Source organism: Doryrhamphus excisus, chromosome 5 (genome assembly GCF_030265055.1).
Source record: "Doryrhamphus excisus isolate RoL2022-K1 chromosome 5, RoL_Dexc_1.0, whole genome shotgun sequence".
Taxonomy (NCBI): domain Eukaryota; kingdom Metazoa; phylum Chordata; class Actinopteri; order Syngnathiformes; family Syngnathidae; genus Doryrhamphus; species Doryrhamphus excisus.
This window is the reverse complement of record NC_080470.1, coordinates 9,156,533-9,167,103: the sequence shown is the minus strand read 5'-3', so window position 1 is coordinate 9,167,103 and position 10,571 is coordinate 9,156,533. Positions and strand designations below refer to the sequence as shown.

The window sequence follows — 10,571 nt, the reverse complement described above, 5'->3', positions numbered from 1 at the left end:
ATTACTACCAAATACAACTGACTATATTTAAAAAAGAATACATCACAGCCTGGTTATTTACCAATTTACTGGCGTACCATTAAACCCCTAATTACAAATAAACAAAACAACCAACCTCTGGTCTAAGTGAGTTCTTGCCAGCAACAGTACTGGATTTTAAAAATGTTACTTTGCAAATATAAAGATATGATAAACATCTAAAATCAATGATGTGCATAGACACGGAAAGACCTGAAATGTGCACTGCAGTGAGTTTTAAGTGGAAAAATGATGAGTGTAATAAAACTTCCCATCGGGGAGCAGAGGCACCAACACCTTCGTGACTGGCTGCTCTGCCTCTCTGCCAGGAAATGGAGCCGACTGAAAATATAGTGAATGCACTCAGTGCTAAAGATTAAACACACAGCTCGAAAAATTCTTCAGTGAGAGGTTCATTTGTGTTGGAGAACATTACCTTCCTGTGGTGCTTTTATAATCAGCCTTGAATCCCACTGTGTCAGAAGATGGGTTAAAAAAAGCAGATGGAGGTCTTTTTACTGTCATAATTTGTACTGACAGGGTCCCCCATGTAGGTGCATTCTGAGGGACGTTATCGCTAGGTGATGTCAGTGTATCACATACAAAGTATTTCAAGTCCACAAGTCTTGAAAGGCTTGGCAAAGGTGACAATACAATTTTATTGTAATCATAGCAAACACACAGCAAATTGTTCTATTTGTATAAAAAATTTCAACACTCATAAAACCTCTTTTTTACAGTAAGAAATGTGACTTACTTGAATTTTCCATATGTACAGTAATCCCTCATATATCGTGGTTAACCGCTTCAAGACGCGACCCTGATAAGTGAATTTCCACTAATTGGATCCCTTCTCTATAAATGTAATATTTTCATATAGTTTTCATGTAGTTATGGCAAACAAAACCCAATTACGGCCTTCTAAATAGATATTTTAGAATTATTAGAACATCTAGACATGAAATAACAACCATATACTTACAGTACATTGGAAATAAGCCACATAAGACAAAAATAAAAGTTGTGCTTGTATGTGTGTGTTGCAGTAAATGTGTTCAGAGACAAGAATTGACGGTTGTGAGATAATTAAAACTTATATATATAAAATAAGCCCAGAATTTAACCAAACCATGGGGTATTCAATGAATTAAGACAAAATGTACCATAATCTCAGACTAAAAACTTGACCAATCGATAATATACCCATACTCTAGCCCTGAGGTACGTATAAACTTGAGGTGACTTGCTCCGAAAGTCATGGAAAAAATGATGAGACCACCTTTGTTTCTTCAGTTTCTTGTTCATTCTAATGCCTGGTCCAACTAAATGAACATATGTTTGTAAAAATCTGATGATGACAACAAAAATAGCTCATAAAAGTTTAATGTAAGAGCTGATAAGGTGCCATTTTTTGTGATAACTAAAATCACTTAAGTTCTTACGACAATAGCTATGGCTTTGTTATGGCAAACATAATCTAACTGTTATGAGCTATTGTTGTCGCCCGGAATATACCCTAACTAGAAGCATGGTGTAAAATACATCAGAAAGCTGCAGGTATAAACTAATCCACTAACTATGGGATTGATCTGAATTAGCCCAAATAATACCTTAACCCCGGGGCACTTACCTTGAGGTAAAAGCACAATTATGCACAATATTTTGGAATGGAAACTGGAAAACTAAAAATGGTGGTTTCAGAGTTCAAGTTTTGTGTGTTGACCGAAAAGTGTGCAGCTCATCTGTCTATGTTAACACAATGACCTGATGTCTCCTTGAGACAACTGTCTGATATCATCACTGTCTGAGTTCCTTCGCAATCAAAGTACAAAGTCTGATGAAAGTGACAGATAATGTTCAGGAATGCTTTCTTATAAATAACCTGAAAGTGCTTACTCCCGACTGGATGTCCATGTAATCAAGAGACTTGGCGGTGTGACGGAGATGGAGGGAGGTGATGAAGCTCAGCTCTTGTGATGGACAGGAAATGGCTGCAAGGAGAGACAGCTTGCATGCTTCACGTACACGTCACCGTCCTCCAGTTTGACCTCATGCACTTGTTGCTGAACCAATGGAAACATTAGAGATTATAAACATGGGTGCTGACTTGCAGGTAGAGACTACATACATACTGTACAGTTAAAGGTCCAGTGTTACACTTTTTTATGTAGAAGTCATAAGCTATGACTCATAAACAGGCTCTGGGGATACTTATTACTGTTAGAACATAATTTAAAAGTCATTTTTACATAATAGGGAACCTTGAACTTCAATGTTTGTTCATCTCACATATGATAAGTCAAACAGACTGACCCTTAGTGATGTTCCTGACATCCCAGTCCTGAGGTCAAAGTCGTAGTCATGCCATGGACAGAAGACCCGCAGGATCCCATCAGCCTCTTCAATGTCACCTTGACATAGAGGGCCTCCTGAAATGTTATATTTGATTGTTGTGTGACATAGAAATTTCAAAGTTTTTTTTTCTTTGAAATGCCAACTCAGCATGGACTGGATATCATGATGTGGTCTGCTTCCACGCACAGTAGAGCTAAAATATATATTTTGAGTTTCAATATGCAGAATTAAAATGTAAATGACTGTTTAATGACAACGTCTAGCAAGATGTCAGATTTTATTTTGAAATCCACATTGGCAGGGGGCTTTACCGAAATGCTGGCTATAAACACGCACCGTAAATCAAGCTGATGTTATTCAAAGTGGTTATTCAGCTGGCTTGGCTGCTGCTAGGAATATAATATGCCCTCGCTAACACTTGGGGTTTTGAAGGAGCTTTACCAGAGTGTGCGCAGCGGGCATCCAAGGCGAAGAACTCCCCCTTCACGAAGAAGAGGCACACATCCGACTGATGGCCGAGGGAAGAGTACACCAGGCGGCATCTCTTTCTGGAGAGCTCCGAGGCTGCACCGATGTGTCTCCATGCAACGCCCTCTTCATCTCCGCAGGATGAAGCCATTACACACGGCGTCACTAGCTTTTCTAGCGGTGCAATCCCCCACTAATCTTTTATTTCCATGGCAATTTGGTGTTGGATTGCTCAGATATTCTATGTTTTACGAGAATTAGTGTCACATGACAGGACTTCCCACACGCGTGAACGCGCACGGTGCTCGCACTCGTTTCCTGTGCGTTACTACCGTGGATGTTTACATGCTGATGAATTTAATAAAAATGCAGATAAAACATATAGATTAAAACTCTTTTTAGAATATACAGAAAATGCACCTACTGCAAAGGAGTACTAGGGCCACGCCGAAAATATAGTGTGTTTTGCAGCAATGCAGTTATATATATGTTTTGAAATAAATAAAATGATACAAAAACTATAAAGTAGTAATCTTGTGAGGGGAAAAATATGCAATATTACAAGACGAAAGTTATATTTTTGTGTTTAGAACAAAATTACAAAAATCTGAACATAGCCGGTGAGTGGTTTGCGCGCAGGCCACACAGGAGACCCGGTCCGATTCACTGCTCAAGCATCTCTGTGTGATGCATGTTCTCCACCTCCACCTCTGTGCCTTGGATCTTCCCTTGCTTCCTTAAGTCAGTGCCTTCTGGCAATGTCAGCATTGCGGTTTTCTCAGATGCTCATTGATGCTCATTTGTTTCTCACAGCAAAGCTACCTTGTTTTTCCTTTTGTTGGACTTCATGATGATGACAATGTGGTTTTGTTATTCCTGCCAGACATTTGGATGCAAGTATCCATGTTGTTAACGTCCACATCCACCCCCTTTTGACTGCAGAAAGTTGGCCACCTGTTGCTCTGTTGGAGCAAGATGTTGGCCTCCTCCTTTGTCTGCTGCACTGGAATAAGACCTGCGTGTGATGTGAAGCCCCTGGGTAAGACCAGTTGAGAACGGCTGTCTTCGTGAAAAAAAAACACATAATAGCACATGGACAGTATATGGTATTCAGCATGGATGAGTGAAGCACAGCGTGAGTTCAGGTCAGCTGAGGACAGTGAATGGAGGGTTAACTGTGCTTCTGCAGTATAAATATTCAGAAACCTTAGAGAAGTGTCCAAATATAAGCTCCTGATACTGATAAATAGATATAGACCCACTGCTGCACTATGGGGAAACAGCTGGTGCAGAAATCAAAGCAAGCAGCAGCCAAAACAAGCGCTCGTGTGGCCCTTGCATGCCAAATCCTGGTCACCACCCAAACGTTTGGTCCTGCTGCTGCTCAAAAGTGCACATGTTGCATTATTACCCCCAGACAGACCCTTCCTGTTCCTTGGTGGAGGTCAGTCTGTGACCTCGCCACACTCTACTCTGAAGGCTTTCTCGGTGGCCTGCTCAGGCAAACTGGACCAGATCCCAACAAGTGAGGTAAACGAATAAACATTCGTTGTTGAAATGCAATTGTGCGTTCACAAACATAAAGCCTGTTATTGTTCTATTGATGGCAGGCTTTAACTTTCCACAGTGCAGTTTAACATCACAAGTTGTTTTGGAGCTCTGCGTCTCAGCTGGCGTTCCTGTTGAAACTCACTGTCAAGTGTGTCACGCTTCCTTTGACTGGGAAAACATTTTTCCAAATAATAGTTGAGTCAGTGGATCAAACCTGACTTGAGGAAGATGCTGCCTATTAAAATAAATGAGCCATGTGTGATACACTGAGACACTTCAATGATCATACACTCTACCCTGCGCTATATGCTTCCTACTTTTGACTAGTGTTTTTGCAGTAAGTACTTTCAAACAACAGAACGCTCCTGTCATGAAGAGGATCTTTGACGAGTGTGACCCGCGTGGTTCAGCCAGCCCTACGTTCCGCCCCAGCTAGACTAGGGTCTGTAGATTTAGAGTCGAGAGCACTAGCCATTAAAGTAAAAGACCAAGCTGTCAACTCGATGTCAAGCACGACTATTAAGGCTTCATGGTGTGAGGTTTACCAACGTACTTTGGCACAGCCACACTGGCTGGCACCCATTACACTCACATCAGATCACCATGAAACATTGCAATTCCTGCAGACAAAAAGAAAACATCTAGCAAACAATGAAAACCATGTGGTGATATTTTGGCATGATAGCACAGGTTGGCGTCCATGCATTGCTCAGCTAATACAAAAGGGCTCAATCTGGAAAAGCAGGGGTGTTTATTTTTGTAAACACAGCCAAACATTACATGTAGGATGTCTGTGGTTCTGCAAAGCTTTGGTTTTTGACTGCAGTCAGGGAGGATCAGGGGGACTGCACTATCCAAAAGGGAATATCACATACTAACACCAAGTGGATAAACTACAATGCTGACATCATGGGGGAACCCTACAACAGTGGTCCCCAACCTTTTGGAGCCCAAGTTCCCAGTCTTGGTCATGAATCAAGACAAGACCTACTTTCAGTATGTGACACATGGAAAGAAAAAAAATGACGCTAGCCTTTTTGTTAGACAATAATATAAACCTTAACTGAGACGCTTATGAACATGTTTTGTTCCATTTAGTTTTGGTCTTGTAGCGCTATTGATATCATTCATTCATTCATTCATTCATTTTCAAATGCTTAACCTCACGTGGGTCACGGGGGTGCTGGAGCCTAAGCTGTCTTCAGGCGAGAGGCGGGGTACACCCTGGACTGGTCGCCAGCCAATCACAGGGCACATATAGACAAACAACCATTCACACTCACATTCATACCTATGGACAATTTGGAGTCGCCAATTAACCTAGCATGTTTTTGGAATGTGGGAGGAAACCGGAGTACCCGAAGAAAACCCACGCATGCATGGGGAGAACATGCAAACTCCACACAGAGATGGCAGAGGGTGGAATTGAACTTGGGTCTCCTCGCTGTGAGGCCTGTCTGCTAACCACTTGACCCACTATTGATAACATATACCTGCAAAACTTATGAGCTTGCCTTATGGGAAAAAAATATATAGGAAAGCTTCACTCAAGTTGCAACATCTACTTAAAACATTGCCCATTTTATGAGGTGCTCCTTTTTACAGTCCAAAAGGAAAAGCTTCCCCAGTAAAGCTCACTCACGTCAATGTGATGGATGCGAGTGAGCACTGCAAGTTTTTTGTAATTTGACTCCCGGGTGCAGACAGCCTGTCTGAGGCAGTCTGTGAGGTGTCTGTCAGTGGGGCAGCTCCTATACTTTGATTGAATTATTTTCATCTGTGAAAAAGCCATTTCACAGAGGTAAGTGGAATCAAAGTAGTCAATTTCAATGCACAAGCAGTTGGGGGTGTTAGGTGGGGCAACTTTTCTCTGTTTAGAAGTCTCCAAATGTCACCGTGCTCTAATCTGACTTTCAGTTCAAAGACATTTTGCAAATAAATTATCTCCATGTCAACACCTGTTTGAAAAGCAAATTAGTGTTGGAATTTGGCTGCTATCTTCTCCAAATCAATGGGCTGCAAAGGGTTTGAATGCAGCAATGTCCTCCATGAGACGCGTAAGCAGTACTCTACTCCTCCGAGGGATTTGTGGATCAAGCAGTCATGCATCAGTGGACAATGTTTTGTTATCCTCCTCCCTAGATGACGGAACCATCTTTATCTATGGCAGCAAATCGACACATATTTGCAGCACTTTCTTTCAACATCATGGACAATTCGGTCCAAGACTTTCCAAATCAAATCCATCCATCCCTTTTCTATGCCGCTTATCCTCATTAGGGTCGTGGGGCTATGTTAGAGTTCATCCCAGCTGACTTCAGGCGAGAGGCTGGACTGGTCGCGTGCAAGAGTGAGAAAGTCCTCATCCGTTATAGATTCCTGGAATGCCCTTCTGACGAATAAAAGATTTGTCCAGTTGTAATGAAGGATACTCATTGTGACAAGTCCATTAAAATGTGTAGATCCACGTAGAACTCCCCATTTGTTAACGCCTTCTTATATTCAGCCAAAAGGTTACTTACACAGAATTACCAGTAAGCTTCTGTGGAAGCCACGTCACACAAAGTGAGTAACAAAGACCAAGTGCTGGGCTTTCAACTTCGATTTGAACTCCACAATGTTTTTCACACGGATGGCAGTCTTTTGCGGAAAGAAGTCCTCTAACTGTGTAAGGTTGGTGTTGTGATGCCGATCCATATTTCCTCTTTTATTCAGGACTTGAATTTGGTGGCATAGCGTACATATACACTTGTCTTTGTCTCGTAAGTTACGTATATGATTGCATTGTGACAGTAATAAAAGGCCTAATTGGTAACTCTCCAGAAGGGGAGGACACACAAAATAGTACACTGATGTGAAAATGCTGTTATTCTTCCTATTATACTACCAGTAAAGTCCCAAAGATCTATTGGCCGATCACGTTCAAAAGGTTGGCGACCCCTGCCCTACAGTCTTTGGAAGGACACATCAGTATACTTGTTTTTTCTTGTCTGAAGTTAATATCCTCTTAGAATGACAATTTCTGTCACATTCAGAGGTAGACACACCAGTATGACTAAAAACGGTGGGGAACTATGTTTTCCTTTTTTGACCATCTTTGATGCACTTTGAAGGACTGCTTGCACTATCATAAAGCCGCAGTACAATAGTGTTGGTAGCAGCTGACACAGACTGACTGTGTCTTTTCCCCTCCTAATTTTTTTTACGTAGAAAAAGCTGCCTGGGGGGAAGAAGGGAAAAATGGTGAAACATAAGATTGCAAATTGCAAATTATACCGGAAACTTGGACTAAACAAGACAATGAGCATGCTAACTAATTTGGTGTCAGTTGTGTGATTGATTTTGTTCGTTTATATACTTGGCCGTTTTAAAAATATCTGCAGAATTACTTTCTGTTAAGTAGAAATGAAATATTAGTAAAAGCAAACACTTCTACATTTCCTCTCTGTCAAGTTCCCCCAATCAACATGTCAGCATATGGCTGCTCCAACCACTTTTTAACATTACGTACTGTTTCTACATGACGCCATAATTACAGTTTGGTACTTAACTCTGTTTTGAGGTCATGGTTCTGTTCATTTTTGAGACAATAAGGGAACAAAATGCAAAACGAAACTGTTCGTGGAAAGGGCTGTAATAATTTTTCAACTGAAACATAAACAAGTTCAAACTGCTGACTGAATAGTTCCAGCTAGTAGCCCTGTTACCGATCTTTTCACTGCTATGATCTGATGAACTCGTCTTTATGTACTTCGCCGGGAAGGCCAAAAAACTTGTCAAACTCTGGTTTCTGCTTGTAACGCTAGCCATGACAAAGTAGACGCAGGACTATATCCTGTGGGAAATTGGTATTCTTCTGTACCGTACAGAATGTCCGCACCAAAAAAATCAAAATACGAATTATGTACTGTTACACCCCTTGGTTTGAGAAGCCGCAGTCTTCTGGAATATAAATATAAACTACACTTTTGCAGTATAGGACAATTTTTAAATTCAAATGTATTTTCCATTAAAATGCAGCTGACCCGACTCACACGCAACCTCAGAATGCCTTTCTTGTATGAGAAAGATGTTGAATGATGAGTTAGAGAAACGGTAGGGCACTGACACTCATACGTTGAATCGCTCTGTGTAAAATCTACCATCCATCCACTTCCATGTCACTTTTGTGTCTGCAAGAGACATCAGTCACTACATTCCTCTTATAGTGTCTTCACTTGTGATTGTGTCCAGACACAGTACATCTTGTTCCTCGGCATGTGAAAAAACAGGCAAAAAGCTGTCCTCCACCAGGTTTTTCACAGATTATGTGGTTGGAAATAAATGTGACTTGATCCATTAATTATGTGATGAAATTGGCATAATAAGACATATTTTTTGAAATTGAGTAAATAGAGTCTAGAATCTAATGAAGGGACTATTTTTTGGATTGCCTGCATATTTTTCTTCCTCATTCCTTCCTTATTAAAAATGTTATTAAATTGAGGTTTAAATTAATAAACAACAGGCTGAATGGCAGCGAGTGGTTAGCACACAGGCCTCACAACTAGGAGACCCAGGTTCAATTCCACCCTCGGGCATCTCTGTGTGGAGTTTACATGTTCTCCCCCAGGTTTTCTCCGGGTACTCCAGTTTTCTCCCACATTCCAAAAACATTCTAGGTTAATTGGCGACTCCAAATTATCCATAGGTATGAATGTGAGTGTGAATGGTTGTTTGTCTAAATGTGCCCTGTGATTGGCTGGTGACCAGTCCAGGGTGTACCCCGCCTCTCACACGAAGACAGCTGGGATAGGCGCCAGCACCCCCGCGACCCTCGTGAGAACAAGCGGTTGAAAATGAATTAATTAATTAATAAACAACAAATTCCCGATCTTTATCCCTAACCCCCAGAAAATAGGCTGAGGCAAGGGCACTGACAACAAGATAGGAGGAGTCCTGGCCAAAATCCATCAGAATGGGTTTAGGAATTATCTGAGGTATTATCCTGAGTTTTGCATCACTTTTGTCTGTCTTATGCCTTTTTAAGGCAAGGTGTTATGTTGTATGGATGTTGTACAGACAGTAATAGTTAAAGTGCTGCCGTTTTTAGTCATGTACAGTTACATTATATTGACATTTCGTCCGTATCTGGCACTTATGAAGAATAGTTGTGAATTTGTGCTACATGCAATATTGTTTCCACTTCTAAAAATCAAAAAGTCATGGAAGTGGTTGATACCTAAAGAATCGCTTACTTATGTAAGCAATTTGTTTGATAAGTTCTGTGAGGCTGGCCAACTCAACACTGTTTTAATAAAATAAAAAGGGTGAGCAACTGGGATTCGTGAGATGAGCTCCTACAGTCCTTCAACATATTTATGCATAACCAACTTGACTGTAAACCACTGATGCAAATCATCAATTTGCTGCAGTTTATCTGGAGAAAACAAAGACAGTGTGTGATGCCATTCCACAATGGAGAACAGATTGAAGACCCCAATTCATTTTAATTAAAAGGCTAAGAAAACAGCAGATAGAAGTTATGTTTGCTTCTGCAGCATCAATCCCCCTGGTTTATAGTAAATTTAATTTTCTCTCTCACGGATACCTCAAGCCTAATAGTCCTACAGACAACAAGGACCAAGTGTACTTCCTGACCTCCAGAAAGCAAAGGAAGGCCATAATATGAGAGAATATTACAGTCTAGGGCAAGATAGATCTTTGGAGGCTGGGGACACAAATTTCATTTAAGCATGTTTTTATTACATACAGGTAATGAAACATTTTTTGGTTCAAGATACTTCCCATTCTATAAGCTTGTGTTCATAATGTTTATATTACGGTCACCGCAGGATGTCAACTTCAAATCATCCATCATGTTCCCCATAAGAAATTTGCCGTATTGACTGCAGAGTCCGATCTTTTGCTCGAGCCTGTCCGGTTGAATTTAAGAAGTGAGGCAAAGAGAGTCCAGGTCTATAAAGAAACACTTGATACTTCATGAAAGCAGAGATGAAATCTGCACTGGCTCGCTGCTTTCAACCACATCACAGCGCCTCCAGCCAAGCCGTCTCAGTGTGGGACTTAATGGGGATGAGGGGATCCATCCGTCTGGGAAAGCGAATATTCAGATGCAAAGGCCTGTTTTTGTGCCATTTCTGTCAAGAATATTGTGGGATTCCATCGGGTCTAAGGGT

The 10,571-nt window shown here is 41.1% G+C and overlaps 1 protein-coding gene across 2 annotated transcripts; it reads right to left on the bottom strand.

The window, feature by feature from the left end:
* Positions 1-706: 706 nt before the first annotated feature.
* Positions 707-3,130, bottom strand: si:ch211-212d10.2 (uncharacterized protein LOC557710 homolog). Of its 2 annotated transcripts, none has more exons than XM_058073221.1 (3): positions 2,815-3,130; positions 2,332-2,447; positions 707-2,081 (listed from the first exon to the last, which is right to left on the bottom strand). In XM_058073221.1, exons 1-3 carry the CDS (start codon positions 2,990-2,992, stop codon positions 1,983-1,985), a joined length of 393 nt encoding a protein of 130 aa, XP_057929204.1. In that variant the 5' UTR covers positions 2,993-3,130; the 3' UTR covers positions 707-1,982. The 2 variants fall into 2 exon arrangements, with proteins under 2 accessions (XP_057929204.1, XP_057929205.1); XM_058073222.1 differs by having other exon boundaries at positions 707-2,009.
* Positions 3,131-10,571: the final 7,441 nt, after the last annotated feature.